The 22961-nt window shown below is 32.8% G+C and overlaps 1 protein-coding gene across 1 annotated transcript in view; it reads right to left on the bottom strand.

The window, feature by feature from the left end:
- Positions 1–2403: 2403 nt before the first annotated feature.
- LOC139888816 (uncharacterized) overlaps positions 2404–22961 on the bottom strand; it is a 66460-nt gene continuing 45902 nt past the window's right edge. Inside the window, exons 3-4 of the mRNA XM_071871803.1 lie at positions 2497–2564; positions 2404–2409 (exon numbers count right to left, since the gene is read on the bottom strand). Of these exons, the coding sequence (XP_071727904.1) occupies positions 2404–2409; positions 2497–2564 (74 nt within the window). The remainder of the gene's footprint in view (positions 2410–2496; positions 2565–22961) is intronic.

Raw genomic sequence — 22961 nt, 5'->3', positions numbered from 1 at the left:
GATGTAACCAAATGTAATGTATTCGTCCAGATGGATTAGGACGGGTCGTTAAAAGATCCATATGCTTCCGGATGAGAGTTAGTAGTGCTCGTTATTTTGCTAAGAACAGAAGTGCAGATCCGGCTAAGGCGTAGTAAACCTTAGAGTAAATGATCTTCTGATCTCGACAAAATCTTGTCTCGAGAATAGTGCGAACCACTGAATTGTGCTCTCGTTGCCTTTCTTCATGGTGGATATGATCGTGAAGAGTATTGATAAAGTCTTGAATGCGCTCTTCTAAGATTTCAACATATCATCTTCTCACTGTAAATAGAGGTTGTACCCATCTTCGATAGCCTTGATCCGTTCTTTTATGTGCAGTGTGAAATCAATTGTTGATTTATGGATGGCTTCGAGAATATCTTCAAATTCATCGGTGTCACTTATGGCAGGCCGTTTTTCCTATAGGCAGGCCGTTTTTCCTATAGGCAGGCCGTATGGCAATCCGTATGGCAAACCTTATGGCCTGCTTTGGTTTGCTGATTTCGCTGGATCGTAACTTGATTTCCTTGATCGTAACTTGGTTTCTCGTCTTTCACCGTTTTCGCTCTATAATCTTCGTTTTAGCTCCGATTCTCTTGATTCTTTTTGCATCGTCTTCGTAATCACTTGATCTGCAATTTCTTCCGACAAAGCAGGTATTTTGGCGATAAAGCTCGGAACTTTATTGTTTTTGGGCCTCAATACCGGAGTGAAAACGTGACTTTTTAGCCGATAAAATATTTTATTCTAATACTTTCATCGCGTTAACCCAATAATTTCAATCCCAACACATAAAGATTCAAAAAGATCCGTGAACAACATCTACAGCTTCATCGTTTCAAAATTAGGGTTTTGATTTTTAGGTACAGTGTCGTAAATCAATTAGTTGTACGAAGTCAATAACAACAATGTGAATAGATGCTGGTTATTTTAGAGCATCTGGGTAAGAAATTTAATATCCAATCTTTCACACCTAATTGTTGTTTGAATAATAATGATGACGATATTGATGTCATGTATTGTATCAAATAAAATACTGTGTAATTTTGCGGACTATTATTGCATTTTTAATCAGCAGTAGATTATAATTTGTTCTCTTTATTTTACATGATTCACGCATCTACTATTATAAGTTTCTGGAACTGGATGAGATGAAAAAACTAGTGAAAGATATGGAAGAAGCGGTTGCCGCTGTTCGTGAAATGCAACCAAAAGTTGAAAACGAAATGGGTGCCGCTACTGCTGTTTAAGGTGAATTTCCCCTTTTTATTGTTATTAATTAATTAATTTACTGTTAATTTATACAAAAGTTTGGTAGTCGAATTTGGGTATTGCTTGCTTTTTTTGCAGATCCTTCAGCTGCAGCTGCTACTCAGGCCAATACGGAGGAGATAGATACAAGGTCTATATTTGTTGGCAATGTAAGCAACAAAATTAATATCGACTTTTCTTCATATTATGCGTATAAAAGAATTGGCCAGTAAGTTCAACAATTGTCATAGGCCTACATGGAAAGTAGTATTAGTCAAAGTAGTTTCAATAAGTATATGTATGCTACTCTCCTGTAAGTGGGTCGATTGTGATGATTTAGAAGCAGATAGTGTTGATCCATGTGGTATGATGATTATGTATTGTAAGGAGCAGCACCACGTGAGGTGGAACTCTTACCACTTCAAGAGCGATGCTTTGGTTACATTTGTGATATGTGGTATAAAGGAGCAACACCACGTGTGTTATGCTTTAGCTTACGTTAATATATGCAGTTATAGATGGTGTTTCCGTTGCTCCATTTCGAGAATCTGTACGTCATACTAAATGCTTCCGTACCCGTATTCAAGTCAAATATTACCATCGTTCACAATGAGGTACTAAATTTTTTTCCTTTTGCCTAATATCTTAACAGTTACTAAATATGTAATTATATTCTTTTTCCTTCTTAACTTTCAGCTATTTTACCATTATGATCTACTGTTGCACTTGACACTGGATTGTACCAATGGGATTTGTTAAAAGAATGTAGTTGTTTAAAAGTATTGCTTTGTGTTGAAAGAATGTAGATGTTTGCTTCAAGCAGCCAACATGTTTCTTAATCAACTTTGTTTCGATATAATGAAGGGTGCAATAATAATATTATTTTGCTTGAAGTCTTTAGTATCTTTGTAGAAGTCTAATGCAAATCCATGTGAAATTGTGGCTCTTACCAAAGAACTTCAAGTTATTTTTTCTCTATCAAATAAAAGTTAAGTGCTTACTTGCCTTAGTCATTCGAAAGTGTGGTTATTATTTTCTTGTTATTAGTGATATTTGACAAAGAAATAGATTATTGGAACCGAGCTTTGAATTTTGTAGATTATACAATGTGTTTGTGGCCATTCAACCAAATCACATCTGCATTACGTTACATTGTTAGGAAAAGACGCATATAGATTTAAACCCTGAAACAATGGTCTGATGTTCACGAGAGAAGAGACAAACCCTGCCCCAAGCAGTATTCCAATAACAACTGAAAGAGCAGGTGGCGGTTGGTTGGCTTCCATGGCTTACTACATTTACCAGCAAAGCTATTAAAGGATGTATACCAACACAAGCATATTCTTCCCAACAATTGAACAAGGTATGTTTTATATATTGCAGAATTTTACACCTCCAATAACTATATATGATGTATGTTTAACAAGGACTTTATGCCAATAAGGCGCATGGGTAAATCCATAGTTTATTAGTTGCTTGAAGATCACGCAAATTAGTTAGGTGTTTGGACGTGTGACCTTGACAAAATGATATGCTTACGGTTACATTTGGTTAATTGATATTTTGCACAAGGTTGATATATATATATATATATATATATATATATATATATATATATATATATATATATATATATATATATATATATATATATATATATATATAGTGGTAGGATCAAGAGGGAAGTAACCAATTGTGGGGAAGCGGGGGGAAGCAAAAACTTTTTTTTTTCGTTTTTTGAAAAAACTTTGTTCACGAACATTATAGATGGGATGAAAATATGAACATTTAGTAGAGACACTTTGTGATAAATGTTTTTATTTTGGCGGGAAAACGCTCGAAGAAATAATATATAACAATTATCGTGTTTTTCGAGCGTATGTTGAGGTTTTAGCTATTGGGGTTTAGATATTAGGGTTTAGATATTAAGGTTTATAGGGTTTAGATATTAGGGTTTAAAAATTTAGGGTTTAGGGTTTAGATTTAGGGTTTAGATTTAGGATTTAGATTGAGTTTTTAACACGAACGGTTTAGAGTTTAGGGTTTAGGGTTTGGTGTTTTGGGTTTATGGAATAAACCCAAAACACCAAACCCTAAACCCTAAACTCTAAATCGGACTAAATTTTACTTCACAAAACACGAAAAAAATGTTCATATTCTTCACGAATAATATTATCTTGAATGTTATTTTTGTCGATCGTTTTCCCGCCTAAATAATAACATTCATCTCGAAGTGTCTCTTCTAAATGTTCATATTTTCGTGTGATCTTGATGCCAGAAAAAAAAATCCAAAAAAAACAAAAAAAAAAAATTGTTTCCCCCAGATTGATTACTTCCCCATTGATCCTGCCCCTATATATATATATATATATATATATATATATATATATATATATATATATATATATATATATATATATATATATATATATAGTGGTAGGATCAAGATGGAAGTAACCAATCGGGGGGGGGAAGCGGGGGGAAGCAAAATCTTTTTTTTCGTTTTTTGAAAAAACTTTGTTCACAAACATTATAGATTGGATGAAAATATGAACATTTAATAAAGACACTTTGTGATAAATGTTTTTATTTTGGCGGAAAAACGCTCGAAATTAATATATAACAATTATCGTGTTTTTCGAACGTATGTTGAGGTTTTAGATATTAGGGTTTAGATATCAGGGTTTATAGGGTTTAGATATTAGGGTTTAGAAATTTAGGGTTTAGATTTAGGATTTAGATTGAGTTTTTAACACGAACGGTTTAGAGTTTATGGTTTAGGGTTTAGGATTTGGGGTTTGGTGTTTTGGGTATAACCCGTGAAAGATTTAAATGTTATTTTAAATTAACAATATATGTCCATCTCCGGGTTTAGCTGTGTAATTATCGACTTTTAAAAATTTAACGCAAAATCAACGTGTATGAAAAGTACCCCAATTTTTTAGCGTTTTTTAAAAAAAACGTCTGTTTTGCGTATAATTAGTGACATTGTGTTCCTAAAATTATTTCGAGTTTAACGATGGTGTCGGAAAAATTTAACTCGTTGCGAGCGAGAAGATATGACCCGTTGAATATTTGGGTAGAGTTTATTTAAGATTTTTTTTTTAAAAATGGTTATTTGACACTTTAACCCCCTGTTTGGGGGGTCGATTTTTATATTTGAAAAAAGTATGGGGGTCTTTGTTGGTGTAATGAAATTTAATTAGAATTTAAAAAAAAAAAAAAAGTGAAATGGCGAAAATGCTCCTAGTTACTATTCACCATTTTTGTCTATTAGATAATACAAGTTTTCGAACCCTCGCTTCGCGTCGGGGGTTCGGTTTTCAATGTATTTTATTGCGTTTAGTTTGTAAAATTATTTCGTGGCTAACGATGATGTCGTTGAAGCGCAACTCGAGTCGAACTAAAAGATATAACCCGGGAAAGATTTAAATGTTATTTTAAATTAACAATATATGTGCATCTCCGCGTTTCGTTATGGAATTGTCGACTTTTAAAAATTTAACGCAAAATCAACGTGTATGAAAAGTACCTCAAATATTTAGCGTTTTTTTTAAAAAGAATCCGTTTTGCGTATAGTTAATGACGCTGTGTTCGTAAAATTATTTCGAGTTTAACGATGATGCCGAAAAAATTTAACTCGTTGCGAGCGAGAAGATATGACCTGTTGAATATTTGGGTAGAGTTTATTTAAGATTTTTTATGAAAATGTTGATTTTTCACTTTACCCCTCTGTTTGGGGGGCTGGTTTTAATGTTTGGCTAAGTGGAAGTTTATATAAAAAAAAGGCGAAATGACGAAAATACTCCTGGTACTATTCATCATTTTTGTCTAATAGTTAATATGGTAACTAGTTGTTGAACTCTCGCTTCGCGCTAGGGGTTCGGTTTTCAATTTATTTTATTGCGTTTAGTTTGTAAAATTATTTCGTGGCTAAAGAATCATGTCGTTGAAGCGCAACTCGAGTCGAACTAAAAGGTATAACCCGTGAAAGATTTAAATGTTATTTTAAATTAACAATATATGTTTATTTCCGCGTTTAGCTATGTAATTATCGACTTTTAAAAATTTAACGTAAAATCAACGTGTATGAAAAGTACCCCAATTTTTTATTTTAAAAAAGCATCCGTTTTGTGTATAGTTAGTGACATTGTGTTCCTAAAATTAATTCGAGTTTAACGATGGTGTCGGAAAAATTTAACTCGTTGCGAGCGAGAAGATATGACTCGCTGAATATTTGGGTGGAGTTTATTTAAATTTTTTTATTAAAATGGTTATTTAAAACTTTACCCCTTTTTGGGGAATCGATTTGTATATTTGAAAAAAGTGTGAGGGTCTTTGTTGGTGTAATGAAATTTAATTAGAATTTAAAAGAAAAAGTGAAATGATGAAAATACCCCTAGTTACTATTCATCATTTCTGTCTATTAGATAATATAGTAATGATTATGTTAGTCAGTTACATAGATAAGACACATGGATTTAGTGGTTTATAATAAGTTCAATTGTTTATCTGAAAATTTCTCTAAACGTGAGTACACCATTTTCTTTGATGTCAGGAGCATATAAATAAAGGCTGCCAAAGTTAAGCTAGAAGCTATCAGAAATTTGAGTTCTTTTCAACTTATATACCATCAGGTAACATTTAATATTACTGCACTTTTTGGTTTACATTTTCATACAAATGTTACTCATTTTCCTTCTGTATTTAATTATAGGTTACGACAATACCTTTTTGTCTTATATTAATTCTATTTTTTGTAGGCTGATCAACTTCGCGAAAAAACATTAACTACCTTGAAGTCAATGCTGGCAACAAGACAATTCGCACTAGCATTATTGTCAAATTATGCATACTTCAACAAGCTTACAACATTAACCAATTGTTGACAATCACGTCCTCACCCTTAACCTTTCTTATTTGTATTTATTGAATCAAAAATTAACCTACTAGCAAACGCGGTGTAAATCTTTAGTTTATAACTTGTCTCAATTCATACTTATTTACTTTGTGCGTCTTTTAAAGTTCTTTATATTTATTATTCACATATATTGCACTACTATTACTTATATCATCAGCATAAATAACTTATTACGAAAATATTTTTTAAATGATGTATGACAAAATGCCCGCGAATGCGCGGGTTATAAACTAGTAATAATAATAAGAAGCACTTGACCCACTAATAAATTACTGCTAATAAATCTCAAAACAAACTGACCCATTAAATAAGGGAGATGATCCTCACACACCATAATTTGATCCATACACACCATTTAATAAAAAATGACTATTCTACCCTTAATTTACTATGAACATTTAATATAATTTCACTCTTTTGCACGCTAATTTCAATAGGTTTTCTTCTATGTTGCCTGAGTTTTTTTTTCACCGAGTCTTTGAAAGAAACATTGTGTTCGAGGGAATTAAGGTCTATTAATCCATCATCAAGGCCTTTTGCTTCCTTTGATCATGTTGCCTCTTATATACTGATTTCGTATCTCGTTGTTGTACAAAACAATGAACTATACAATTTTAGATAGTGTGTCCGAAAAGAAGATAGTATGTCTTATAAGAAGATAGTATGTATGTTGCACATCACCAATGTTGTGAACTCATTTGAATTGAATTCAATTCAAAAAGTACTTAAAAAGTTAAAATTAGGATTTTGACTTTTGAATCAAAATTAAATTAAAAGTAAATAATATGTAAGGTATTTCATACAGTGGAGAACAATGGTGGGGATCAGTGATAAGCGACGAAGTGTATTTGCTATATTGGGGATAAAACTTAACAGGGGTAAAATATTCACTTTTTATCAAATGGTGTGTATGGATCAATTTGAAGAGTGTGAGGATCACCACCCATTAAATAACCCGTGTACTCGAAATTTTTAATAAACACGTTCCCACATATTTGACCAATCATTCTCACCATTCGGTCAAACTAGATAAAAGCAATTCAAATTATATTAAGGGGAAATGATAGCTTTTGTAGCTCATTTTCCCAATAATTAAAAATGATATATATATATATATATATATATATATATATATATATATATATATATATATATATATATATATATATATATATATATATATATATATATATATATATAACCCGTGAAAGATTTAATGTTATTTTAAATTAACAATATATGTTTATTTCCGCGTTTAGCTATGTAATTATCGACTTTTAAAAATTTAACGTAAAATCAACGTGTATGAAAAGTACCCATATATATATATATATATATATATATATATATATATAACCCGTGAAAGATTTAAATGGTATTTTAAATTAACAATATATGTTTATTTCCGCGTTTAGCTATGTAATTATCGACTTTTAAAATTTTAACATAAAATCAACGTGTATGAAAAGTACCCCAATTTTTATTTTAAAAAGGCATCCGTTTTGCGTATAGTTAGTGACATTGTGTTCCTAAAATTATTTCGAGTTTAACGATGGTGTCGAAAAATTTTAACTCGTTGCAAGCGAGAAGATATAACCCGCTGAATATTTGGGTGGAGTTTATTTAAATTTTTTTTTAATTAAAATGGTTATTTAAAACTTTACCCCCTTTTTGGGGAATCGATTTGTATATTTGAAAAAAGTGTGAGGGTCTTTGTTGGTGTAATGAAATTTAATTAGTATTTAAAAAAAAAGTGAAATGACGAAAATACCCCTAGTTACTATTCACCATTTTGTGTCTATTAGATAATATAGTAATGATTATGTTAGTCAGTTACATAGATAAGACACATGGATTTAGTGGTTTATAATAAGTTCAATTGTTTATCTGAAAATTTCTCTAAACGTGAGTACTTTTATTTGCTGTCACGAGCATATAAATAAAGGCTGCCAAAGTTAAGCTAGAAGCTATCATAAATTTGAGTTCTTTTCAATTTATATGCCATCAGGTAACATTTAATATTACTGCACTTTTTGGTTTACATTTTCATACAAATGTTACTCATTTTCCTTATGTATTTAATTATAGGTTACGACAATACCTTTTTGTCTTATATTAACTCTATTTTTTGTAGGCTGATCAACTTCGCGAAAAAACATTAACTACCTTGAAGTCAATGCTGACAACAAGACAATTCGCACTAGCATTATTGTCAAATTATGCATACTTCAACAAGCTTACAACATTAACCAATTGTTGACAATCACGTCCTCACCCTTAACCTTTCTTATTTGTATTTATTGAATCAAAAGTTAACCTACTAGCAAACGCGGTGTAAATCTTTAGTTTATAACTTGTCCCAATTCATACTTATTTACTTTGTGCGTCTTTTAAAGTTCTTTATATTTATTATTCACATATATTGCACTACTATTACTTATATCATCAGCATAAATAACTTATTACGAAGATATTTTTTAAACGATGTATGACAAAATGCCCGCGGATGCGCGGGTTATAAACTAGTAATAATAATAAGAAGCACTTGACCCACTAATAAATTACTGCTAATAAATCTCAAAACAAACTGACCCATTAAATAACTCGTGTACTCGAAATTTTTAATAAACACGTTCCCACATATTTGACCAATCATTCTCACCATTCGGTCAAACTAGATAAAAGCAATTCAAACTATTAATTAATGGGAAATAATAGCTTTTGTAGCTATCATTTTCCCAATAATTGAAATGATATATATATATATATATATATATATATATATATATATATATATATATATATATATATATATATATATATATATATATATATATATATATATATATATATATATATATATATATATATATAATATAAATGTAAACAAAGTCAAATATGGATGGCCAATTTTTAGTATAAATACTACATCAATGTAAGCTTGTAAACACACAAAAATTTCATAATCAAAATTCTCTAAACTTATTCTCATTCTCTTTGTTCATGAATATTAGTAAATAAGTCTTGCTTGCAAAAGTAGAGGCCATAATAATTATTAATAATAATTAAAATTACAACATGTTATCACCACGAAGTGCTCCGTATAATCAAGGTTTATCTAAACAAGCACAAGTCACTAATCAAGGTAAGAAATTCTTTAACGATATCTTCTATTATATATAAGTAAGGTAAATATTATTATCATCATAAGTAAAATTATATTTATGTAATCTAACTTTTATTAACTTCACTAACATTTATATTTATGTTATTTAAGTTATATATGGTCGGTTATACCGCCTGAATTATATTTATGTAATCTAACTTTTATTAACTTCACTAACATTTATATTTATGTTATTTAAGTTATATATGGTCGGTTATACCGCCTGAATTATATTTATGTAATCTAACTTTTATTAACTTCACTAACATTTACATTTATGTTATTTAAGTTATATATGGTCAGTTATACCGCCTGAATTATATTTATGTAATCTAACTTTTATTAACTTCACTAACATTTATATTTATGTTATTTAAGTTATATATGGTCGGTTATACCGCCTGAATTATATTTCTGTAATCTAACTCTTAACTTCACTAACATTTATATTTATGTTATCGAACATTTATGATTACTTATGCAATTAATCATTATTTATTTCTTGCATACTAATGTTTATTCTTAAAATTTATTATTTATGCATAATATGTTTATTCTCTTAATCTCCGTATTTATACTAAACGTATTTATACTAAATGTATTTATAGTAATCGTATTTGTACTAATAAAATTCTTTTATTAAAATTATTATTAATACAGTGAGTACATAACAGTCGTTAATGTCAACTAACGACGTTACAACGGTCATATATACATAACGGTTGTTAACGTCAAATGACGACGTTACAACGACTATATTTTTTAGATATAAAATAAACATCTATGTTTTCACATTTTCACAAATCAATCTTCATTTTCTCATAATACCACTCTCAAAAAGTTTTTTTGTAAAGATGATTCACACAAGGATGATTTTTCCTATTGTATTGGTCATACTAACTATCATCATTGTTGCTAATATACCACGGGGCGAACCTATATTCTATCCTGCTCTTGTGGTTTTATCATTTGTAATCATGCCATTATTCTGTTGTTTGCTACTTATGAATTTAAAATGATTCTAATTTTATTTTATTATTTGTCTATGAATAGAAGTTGATTATGATTATGATTTATGTTGTTCATCTTTTGATGATAGAAAATGTCGAATTTGAAAAGGATTAAATTTTCTCCTTTAGAATCAAGTGGGAACAACTACTTAACATGGGTTATGAATGTAGAAAAACATCTTGAATCAATCGGTATTTTAGAAACCCTGAATGAAAATAACAATTGTTCCGAACAAGAGAAAGCAATAGCAAGTATTTTTCTTAGCAAACATATTGACGATTCCTTAGAATCTACATATTATATGATTGAAGATCCAAGTGTATTATGGAAAATACTCAAAGATAGATACGATATTAATTATCAAGAAATAATGGTGATCCATGAAATAATAAAATTGAAGATGTTAGTAGACGCTCTTATAAGAATCCCGGAGATTCTTATTAATGATCTGGTAACGTGGATCATCAGTCTAGTATTTTTGAATACATGAACATCTTGTTTAGCTCTACAAATAAGTCCCAAAAGAAAAGAAAAAAACGAGAGTGAATCTGTTGAAAAATCTTGATTAAATAAACCATGAGCTACCTTGAGACTTGAATGGTTTAAATTTTCTAATATGCCTAGCTTGTTATGTATCACTCATAAATAAATGGTTTTAGACCATAACGCATATGTTTATTAAGTGTTATCTTTTATGTACTTCAGATTGTAACTTATTTGCAGGTAATATAATTTGATTATCTTGCTGAAATATAACTCATTATTTGCTTATATTATTTGAAGTTTTAGTATGAATCCTGCTGAAATACAACATCAATTAAATGGTAAAGACCTATGTATTGCAGATAGTGGTAACATACACACTATGATCAAATCTAAGAAATATTTCATTGATTTAAATCAAATGAAGGAATTATAAATACTATATCATGTCTTGCAAACTTCATATAAGGAACGGAAAAGGCAAAAATTCATATTACCAAATGGTACGAATTTTCTGATAAACAATGCCTTATTTTCTCTCAAATCAAAGAGAATTTTGTTAAGTTTCTCTGATATATATCATAATGGATATGATTATCAGTCAATGATAACCGGAAATAAGAAATATCTATGTAGCACCAAAAAGCGCATATGATGAAAAGCGCAGCGCATATGATTAAAAGTGCATATGATAAAGAGCGCATATGATGAAAAGCGCAGCGCATATGATTAAAAGCGCATATGATGAAAAGCCCATATGATGAAAAGCGCATATGATGAAAAGCGCAGTGCATATGATTAAAAGCGCATATGATAAAAAGCGCATATGATTAAAAGCGCATATGATGAAAAGCACAGCGCATATGATTGAAAAATGCATATGATGAAAAGCGCATATGTTGAAAAGCGCAGTCCATATGATTAAAAGCGCATATGATAAAAGGTGCATATAATGAAAAGCACAACGCATATGATTAAAAGCGCATATGGTGAAAAGGATATATGATGAAAAGAGTATATTGAAATGTCCCGTTCTTATTGATTAAAAACGTTCCATATTAATTGATTTCGTTGCGAGGTTTTGACCTCTATATGAGATGTTTTTCAAAGACTGCATTCATTTTAAAACAAACCATAACCTTTATTTCATCAATAAAAGTTTAAAAAGCTTTACGTAGATTATCAAATAATGATAATCTAAAATATCCTGTTTACACACGACCATTACATAATGGTTTACAATACAAATATGTTACAACAAAATAAGTTTCTTGAATGCAGTTTTTACACAATATCATACAAGCATGGACTCCAAATCTCGTCCTTATTTAAGTATGCGACAGCGGAAGCTCTTTATAATCACCTGAGAATAAACATGCTTAAAACGTCAACAAAAATGTTGGTGAGTTATAGGTTTAACCTATATATATCAAATCGTAACAATAGACCACAAGATTTCATATTTCAATACACATCCCATACATAGAGATAAAAATCATTCATATGGTGAACACCTGGTAACTGATATTTACAAGATGCATATATAAGAATATCCCCATCATTCCGGGACACCCTTCGGATATGATATAAATTTCGAAGTACTAAAGCATCCAGTACTTTGGATGGGGTTTGTTAGGCCCAATAGATCTATCTTTAGGATTCGCGTCAATTAGGGTGTCTGTTCCCTAATTCTTAGATTACCAGACTTAATAAAAAAGAGGCATATTCGATTTCGATAATTCAACCATAGAATGTATTTTCACGTACTTGTGTCTATTTCGTAAAACAGTTATAAAAAACAGCGCATGTATTCTCAGTCCCAAAAATATATATTGTAAAAGCATTTAAAAAGGGATTAATGAAACTCACTTTCACAGATTTTTACTTCGTCGGGAAGTAAGACTTGGCCACTGGTTGATTCACGAACCTATAACAATATATACATATATATCAAAGTATGTTCAAAATATATTTACAACACTTTTAATATATTTTGATGTTTTAAGTTTATTAAGTCAGCTGTCCTCGTTAGTAACCTACAACTAGTTGTCCACAGTTAGATGTACAGAAATAAATCGATAAATATTATCTTGAATCAATCCACGACCCAGTGTATACGTATCTCAGTATTGATCACAACTCAAACTATATATATTTTGGAATCAACCTCAACCCTGTATAGCTAACTCCAACATTCACATATAGAGTGTCTATGGTTGTTCCGAAATATATATAGATGTGTCGACATGATAGGTCAAAACATTGTATACGTGTCTATGGTATCTCAAGATTACATAATATACAATACAAGTTGATTAAGTTATGGTTGGAATAGATTTGTTACCAATTTTCACGTAGCTAAAATGAGAAAAATTATCCAATCTTGTTTTACCCATAACTTCTTCATTTTAAATCCGTTTTGAGTGAATCAAATTGCTATGGTTTCATATTTAACTCTATTTTAGGAATCTAAACAGAAAAGTATAGGTTTATAGTCGGAAAAATAAGTTACAAGTCGTTTTTGTAAAGGTAGTCATTTCAGTCGAAAGAACGACGTCTAGATGACCATTTTAGAAAACATACTTCCACTTTGAGTTTAATCATAATTTTTGGATATAGTTTCATGTTCATAATAAAAATCATTTTCTCAGAATAAAAACTTTAAAATCAAAGTTTATCATAGTTTTTAATTAACTAACCCAAAACAGCCCTCGGTGTTACTACGACGGCGTAAATCCGGTTTTACGGTGTTTTTCGTGTTTCCAGGTTTTAAATCATTAAGTTAGCATATCATATAGATATAGAACATGTGTTTAGTTGATTTTAAAAGTCAAGTTAGAAGGATTAACTTTTGTTTGCGAACAAGTTTAGAATTAACTAAACTATGTTCTAGTGATTACAAGTTTAAACCTTCGAATAAGATAGCTTTATATGTATGAATCGAATGATGTTATGAACATCATTACTACCTTAAGTTCCTTGGATAAACCTACTGGAAAAGAGAAAAATGGATCTAGCTTCAACGGATCCTTGGATGGCTCGAAGTTCTTGAAGCAGAATCATGAAACGAAAACAAGTTCAAGTAAGATCATCACTTGAAATAAGATTGTTATAGTTATAGAAATTGAACCAAAGTTTGAATATGATTATTACCTTGTATTAGAATGATAACCTACTGTAAGAAACAAAGATTTCTTGAGGTTGGATGATCACCTTACAAGATTGGAAGTGAGCTAGCAAACTTGAAAGTATTCTTGATTTTATGTAACTAGAACTTGTAGAATATATGAAGAACACTTAGAACTTGAAGATAGAACTTGAGAGAGATCAATTAGATGAAGAAAATTGAAGAATGAAAGTGTTTGTAGGTGTTTTTGGTCGTTGGTGTATGGATTAGATATAAAGGATATGTAATTTTGTTTTCATGTAAATAAGTCATGAATGATTACTCATATTTTTGTAATTTTATGAGATATTTCATGCTAGTTGCCAAATGATGGTTCCCACATGTGTTAGGTGACTCACATGGGCTGCTAAGAGCTGATCATTGGAGTGTATATACCAATAGTACATACATCTAAAAGCTGTGTATTGTACGAGTACGAATACGGGTGCATACGAGTAGAATTGTTGATGAAACTGAACGAGGATGTAATTGTAAGCATTTTTGTTAAGTAGAAGTATTTTGATAAGTGTATTGAAGTCTTTCAAAAGTGTATAAATACATATTAAAACACTACATGTATATACATTTTAACTGAGTCGTTAAGTCATCGTTAGTCGTTACATGTAAGTGTTGTTTTGAAACCTTTAGGTTAACGATCTTGTTAAATGTTGTTAACCCAATGTTTATAATATCAAATGAGATTTTAAATTATTATATTATCATGATATTATCATGTATGAATATCTCTTAATATGATATATATACATTAAATGTCTTTACAACGATAATCGTTACATATATGTCTCGTTTAAAAATCATTAAGTTAGTAGTCTTGTTTTTACATATGTAGTTCATTGTTAATATACTTAATGATATGTTTACTTATCATAGTATCATGTTAACTATATATATATCCATATATATGTCATCATATAGTTTTTACAAGTTTTAACGTTCGTGAATCACCGGTCAACTTGGGTGGTCAATTGTCTATATGAAACATATTTCAATTAATCAAGTCTTAACAAGTTTGATTGCTTAACATGTTGGAAACATTTAATCATGTAAATATCAATCTCAATTAATATATATAAACATGGAAAAGTTCGGGTCACTACAGTACCTACCCGTTAAATAAATTTCGTCCCGAAATTTTAAGCTGTTGAAGGTGTTGACGAATCTTCTGGAAATAGATGCGGGTATTTCTTCTTCATCTGATCTTCACACTCCCAGGTGAACTCGGGTCCTCTACGAGCATTCCATCGAACCTTAATAATTGGTATCTTGTTTTGCTTAAGTCTTTTAACCTCACGATCCATTATTTCGACGGGTTCTTCGATGAATTGAAGTTTTTCGTTGGTTTGGATTTCATCTAACAGAATAGTGAGATCTTCTTTAACAAAACATTTCTTCAAATTCGAGACGTAGAAAGTGTTATGTACAGCTGCGAGTTGTTGAGGTAACTCAAGTCGATAAGCTACTGGTCCGACACGATCAATAATCTTGAATGGTCCAATATACCTTGGATTTAATTTCCCTCGTTTACCAAATCGAACAACGCCTTTCCAAGGTGCAACTTTAAGCATGACCATCTCTCCAATTTCAAATTCTATATCTTTTCTTTTAATGTCAGCGTAGCTCTTTTGTCGACTTTGGGCGGTTTTCAACCGTTGTTGAATTTGGATGATCTTCTCGGTAGTTTCTTGTATAATCTACGGACCCGTAATCTGTCTATCCCCCACTTCACTCCAACAAATCGGAGACCTGCACTTTCTACCATAAAGTGCTTCAAACGGCGCCATCTCAATGCTTGAATGGTAGCTGTTGTTGTAGGAAAATTCTGCTAACGGTAGATGTCGATCCCAACTGTTTCCGAAATCAATAACACATGCTCGTAGCATGTCTTCAAGCGTTTGTATCGTCCTTTCGCTCTGCCCATCAGTTTGTGGATGATAGGCAGTACTCATGTCTAGACGAGTTCCTAATGCTTGCTGTAATGTCTGCCAGAATCTTGAAATAAATCTGCCATCCCTATCAGAGATAATAGAGATTGGTATTCCATGTCTGGAGATGACTTCCTTCAAATACAGTCGTGCTAACTTCTCCATCTTGTCATCTTCTCTTATTGGCAAGAAGTGTGTTGATTTGGTGAGACGGTCAACTATTACCCAAATAGTATCAAAACCACTTGCAGTCCTTGGCAATTTAGTGATGAAATCCATGGTAATGTTTTCCCATTTCCATTCCGGGATTTCGGGTTGTTGAAGTAGACCTGATGGTTTCTGATGCTCAGCTTTGACCTTAGAACACGTCAAACATTCTCCTACGTATTTAGCAACATCGGCTTTCATACCCGGCCACCAAAAATGTTTCTTGAGATCCTTGTACATCTTCCCCGTTCCAGGATGTATTGAGTATCTGGTTTTATGAGCTTCTCTAAGTACCATTTCTCTCATATCTCCAAATTTTGGTACCCAAATCCTTTCAGCCCTATACCGGGTTCCGTCTTCCCGAATATTAAGATGCTGCTCCGATCCTTTGGGTATTGCATCCTTTAAATTTCCTTCTTTTAAAACTCCTTGTTGCGCCTCCTTTATTTGAGTAGTAAGGTTATTATGAATCATTATATTCATAGATTTTACTCGAATGGGTTCTCTGTCCTTCCTGCTCAAGGCATCGGCTACCACATTTGCCTTTCCCGGGTGGTAACGAATCTCAAAGTCGTAATCATTCAACAATTCAATCCACCTACGCTGCCTCATATTCAGTTGTTTCTGATTAAATATGTGTTGAAGACTTTTGTGGTCGGTATATATAATACTTTTGACCCCATATAAGTAGTGCCTCCAAGTCTTTAATGCAAAAACAACCGCGCCTAATTCCAAATCATGCGTCGTATAATTTTGTTCGTGAATCTTCAATTGTCTAGACGCATAAGCAATCACCTTCGTTCGTTGCATTAATACACAACCGAGACCTTGCTTTGATGCATCACAATAAATCACAAAATCATCATTCCCTTCAGGCAATGACAATATAGGTGCCGTAGTTAGCTTTTTCTTCAATAACTGAAACGCTTTCTCTTGTTCATCCTTCCATTCAAATTTCTTCCCTTTATGCGTTAATGCAGTCAAGGGTTTTGCTATTCTGGAAAAGTCTTAGATGAACCTTCTGTAGTAACCAGCTAGTCCTAAAAACTGGCGTATGTGTTTCGGAGTTTTCGGGGTTTCCCACTTTTCAACAGTTTCTATCTTTGCCGGATCCACCTTAATACCTTCTTTGTTCACTATGTGACCGAGGAATTGAACTTCTTCCAACCAAAATGCACACTTCGAAAACTTAGCGTACAATTCTTCCTTCCTCAATACTTCTAACACTTTTCTCAAATGTTCACCATGTTCTTGGTCATTCTTTGAGTAAATAAGTATGTCATCAATGAAAACAATGACAAACTTGTCAAGGTATGGTCCACACACTCGGTTCATAAGGTCCATGAACACAGCTGGTGCATTAGTTAAACCAAACGGCATGACCATAAACTCGTAATGACCGTAACGTGTTCTGAAAGCAGTCTTTGGAATATCATCTTCTTTCACCCGCATTTGATGATACCCGGAACGTAAGTCAATCTTTGAATAAACAGACGAGCCTTGTAGTTGATCAAATAAGTCATCGATTCTCGGTAGTGGGTAGCGGTTCTTGATGGTAAGTTTGTTCAACTCTCGGTAGTCGATACACAACCTGAATGTACCATCTTTCTTCTTGACAAACAAAACAGGAGCTCCCCACGGTGATGTGCTTGGTCGAATGAAACCACGCTCTAAAAGTTCTTGTAATTGGCTTTGTAGTTCTTTCATCTCGCTGGGTGCGAGTCTGTAAGGAGCACGAGCTATTGGTGCAGCTCCTGGTACAAGATCTATTTGAAATTCAACGGATCGATGTGGGGGTAATCCCGGTAATTCTTTCGGAAATACATCAGGAAATTCTTTTGCGACGGGAACATCATTGATGCTCTTTTCTTCAGTTTGTACTTTCTTGACGTGTGCTAGAACAGCATAGCAACCTTTTCTTATTAGTTTTTGTGCCTTCAAATTACTAATAAGATGTAGCTTCGTGTTGCTCTTTTCTCCGTACACCATTAAGGGTTTTCCTTTTTCTCGTATAATGCGAATTGCATTTTTGTAACAAACGATCTCTGCTTTCACTTCTTTCAACCAGTCCATACCGATTATCACATCAAAACTCCCTAACTCTACTGGTATCAAATCAATCTTAAATGTTTCGCTAACCAGTTTAATTTCTCGATTCCGACATATATTATCTGCTGAAATTAATTTACCATTTGCTAATTCGAGTAAAAATTTACTATCCAAAGGCGTCAATGGACAACTTAATTTAGCACAAAAATCTCTACTCATATAGCTTCTATCCGCACCCGAATCAAATAAAACGAAAGCAGATTTATTGTCAATAAGAAACGTACCCGTAACAAGCTCCGGGTCTTCCTGTGCCTCTGCCGCATTAATATTGAAAACTCTTCCGCGGCCTTGTCCATTCGTGTTCTCCTGGTTCGGGCAATTTCTAACAATGTGGCCCGGTTTTCCACATTTATAACAAATTACATTGGCATAACTTGCTCCGACACTACTTGCTCCGCCATTACTCGTTCCGACACCATTTGTTCCTTTCGTTCTGTTAACCCCTGGTCCGTAGACATCACACTTCGCCGCGCTATGACCATTTCTTTTACACTTGTTGCAAAATTTGGTGCAGAACCCCGAGTGATACTTTTCACAAATTTGGCATAGCTGCTTCTGATTGTTGTTGTTGTTGCGGTTATTATTGTTGTTAAGATGATTGTTGTGGTTGATGTTGTTGTTGTTGATGTTGTTGTTGGGCCGTTTGTTGTAGTTGCGATTGATGTTGCGATTGTTAGGATAGTTGTTGCGATTATTGTTATAATTGCTGTTGTTGTTGTATTGGTGATTCTTATCACCGTTTTCCTCCCACTTTCTTTTAACTTGCTTCACATTGGCCTCTTCAGCAGTCTGTTCTTTAATTCTTTCTTCAATCTGGTTCACTAGTTTGTGAGCCATTCTACATGCCTGTTGTATGGAGGCGGGCTCGTGTGAACTTATATCTTCTTGGATTCTTTCCGGTAATCCTTTCACAAACGCATCGATCTTCTCTTCCTCATCTTCGAATGCTCCCGGACACAATAGGCACAATTCTGTGAATCGTCTTTCGTACGTGGTAATATCAAATCCTTGGGTTCGTAACCCTCTAAGTTCTGTCTTGAGCTTATTGACCTCGGTTCTGGGACGGTACTTCTCGTTCATCAAGTGCTTGAATGCTGACCACGGTAGTGCGTACGCATCGTCTTGTCCCACTTGCTCTAGATAGGTATTCCACCATGTTAACGCAGAACCTGTGAAAGTATGCGTAGCGTACTTTACTTTGTCCTCTTCAGTACACTTACTTATGGCAAACACCGATTCGACCTTCTCGGTCCACCGTTTCAATTCGATCGGTCCTTCGGTTCCATCAAATTCTAAAGGTTTGCAGGCAGTGAATTCTTTGTAGGTGCATCCTACACGATTTCCTGTACTGCTAGATCCAAGGTTATTGTTGGTATGTAGCGCAGCCTGTACTGCGGCTATGTTTGAAGCTAGAAAAGTACGGAATTCCTCTTCATTCATATTCACGGTGTGTCGAGTAGTCGGTGCCATTTCCTTCAAAATAGTTAAATGGAACAAGTTAATCATACAGAATATTAAGAGTAGTTAATAGTATTTCGTAGCATAATATGAACTCATTTATAAAAGCTTTTTCTTCATATTAGCGTTTTATAAGTTTAAATTCGGGTAGTACCTACCCGTTAAGTTCATACTTAGTAGCTAATATACAATTCAACTACTACAATTCTATATGAAAAACTGATTATAATAATATTTCGCGTTCAAACTTTTATACAATATTTTACAAACTTACAATACCGCTTATTTTACATAAAGCATGAAATATAGCACGCAATAACTTTGATACAAGATAGTTGTGAAGATAATTCTAGCTAGTACACAAGTCGTTCAGCAAAGGCAATAAAGACACGTAATTCATACGTCCAGAAACAAGTCATGCATTCTGGTTTTACTAGGACTACTTCCCATCCTTGGTCTTGTGCAACATAACCGTTATGGCCGTTGATAAGACAGCGTGTTGTAACGTCGTCAAAGGGACGAGGGTTTCGTAATGTCCAACAGTCCCGTAATAATCTAAAAACCTCATTTCTTACCCCAATTACCGACTCCGTCACTTGTGGAAACGTTTTGTTTAATAGTTGTAGCCCGATGTTCTTGTTCTCACTTTGGTGAGAAGCGAACATTACTAATCCGTAAGCATAACATGCTTCTTTATGTTGCATGTTAGCCGCTTTTTCTAAATCACGAAGTCCAATATTCGGATATATTGAGTCAAAATAATTTCTTAACCCGTTGCGTAAAATAGCATTTAGGTTCCCCGCAATATATGCGTCAAAGTAAACACATCGTAACTTATAGATTTCCCAATGTGATATCCCCCATCTTTTGAACGAAAGCCTTTTATAAACCAAGGCATTCTTGGAACGTTCTTCGAATGTCTTACAAACTGATCTCGCCTTAAATAGTTGTGCCGAAGAATTCTGACCGACTCTAGACAAGATTTCATCAATCATGTCTCCGGGTAGGTCTCTTAAAATATTGGGTTGTCGATCCATTTTGTGTTTTTATACTGTAAAATAGACAAGAGTTAGATTCATAAAAAAATACTTATTAATACAAGCAATTTTTACATATATCATAAAGCATAAGCACACTATATTACATATATTACACCACACGAATACAACTATCTTATTCCGACTCGCTTGTTTTTTCTTCTTCAGTTTTGGTTCGTTTTGCCAAATTTCTAGGGATATATGATGTTCCCCTAATACGAGCCGTCGTTATCCACATTGGTTTAGAAAAACCTGGTGGTTTAGAGGTTCCCGGGTCATTATTACAACTTAAGGACTTCGGGGGTTGACGATACATATAAAGTTCATCGGGGTTGGAATTAGATTTCTCTATTTTTATGCCCTTTCCCTTATTATTTTCTTTTGCCCTTTTAAATTCAGTTGGGGTAATTTCTATAACATCATCGGAATTCTCATCGGAATCCGATTCATCGGAGAATTGGTAATCCTCCCAATATTTTGCTTCCTTGGCGGAAACTCCATTGACCATAATTAACCTTGGTCGGTTGGTTGAGGATTTTCTTTTACTTAACCGCTTTATTATTTCCCCCACCGGTTCTATTTCTTCATCCGGTTCCGATTCTTCTTTCGGTTCCGATTCTTCTTCCGGTTCCGACTCTTCTTCCGGTTCCTCTTCGGGAACTTGTGAATCAGTCCACGAATCATTCCAATTTACATTTGACTCTTCATTATTATTAGGTAAGTCAATGGGACTTGTTCTAGAGGTAGACATCTATCACATAATATCAAACGCGTTAAGAGATTAATATATCACATAATATTCACATGTTAAAAATATATAGTTTCCAACAAAATTTGTTAAGCAATCATTTTTCAAGTAAACACGGTCGAAGTCCAAACTCACTAATGCATCCTAACAAACTAGATAAGACACACTAATGCAAAATTCTGGTTCTCTAAGACCAACGCTCGGATACCAACTGAAATGTCCCGTTCTTATTGATTAAAAACGTTCCATATTAATTGATTTCGTTGCGAGGTTTTGACCTCTATATGAGACGTTTTTCAAAGACTGCATTCATTTTAAAACAAACCATAACCTTTATTTCATCAATAAAGGTTTAAAAAGCTTTACATAGATTATCAAATAATGATAATCTAAAATATCCTGTTTACACACGACCATTACATAATGGTTTACAATACAAATATGTTACAACAAAATAAGTTTCTTGAATGCAGTTTTTACACAATATCATACAAGCATGGACTCCAAATCTCGTCCTTATTTAAGTATGCGACAGCGGAAGCTCTTAATAATCACCTGAGAATAAACATGCTTAAAACGTCAACAAAAATGTTGGTGAGTTATAGGTTTAACCTATATATATCAAATCGTAACAATAGACCACAAGATTTCATATTTCAATACACATCCCATACATAGAGATAAAAATCATTCATATGGTGAACACCTGTTAACTGATATTAACAAGATGCATATATAAGAATATCCCCATCATTCCGGGACACCCTTCGGATATGATATAAATTTCGAAGTACTAAAGCATCCAGTACTTTGGATGGGGTTTGTTAGGCCCAATAGATCTATCTTTAGGATTCGCGTCAATTAGGGTGTCTGTTCCCTAATTCTTAGATTACCAGACTTAATAAAAAAGAGGCATATTCGATTTCGATAATTCAACCATAGAATGTATTTTCACGTACTTGTGTCTATTTCGTAAAACAGTTATAAAAAACAGCGCATGTATTCTCAGTCCCAAAAATATATATTGTAAAAGCATTTAAAAAGGGATTAATGAAACTCACTTTCACATATTTTTACTTCGTCGGGAAGTAAGACTTGGCCACTGGTTGATTCACGAACCTATAACAATATATACATATATATCAAAGTATGTTCAAAATATATTTACAACACTTTTAATATATTTTGATGTTTTAAGTTTATTAAGTCAGCTGTCCTCGTTAGTAACCTACAACTAGTTGTCCACAGTTAGAAGTACAGAAATAAATCGATACATATTATCTTGAATCAATCCACGACCCAGTGTATACGTATCTCAGTATTGATCACAACTCAAACTATATATATTTTGGAATCAACCTCAACCCTGTATAGCTAACTCCAACATTCACATATAGAGTGTCTATGGTTGTTCCGAAATATATATAGATGTGTCGACAT

The sequence above is a fragment of the Rutidosis leptorrhynchoides genome, chromosome 2 (genome assembly GCF_046630445.1).
Source record: "Rutidosis leptorrhynchoides isolate AG116_Rl617_1_P2 chromosome 2, CSIRO_AGI_Rlap_v1, whole genome shotgun sequence".
In the NCBI taxonomy this organism is placed as follows: Eukaryota; Viridiplantae; Streptophyta; class Magnoliopsida; order Asterales; family Asteraceae; genus Rutidosis; species Rutidosis leptorrhynchoides.
Note: the sequence above shows the minus strand (reverse complement) of the source record. Positions and strands in the feature narration are given on the sequence as shown.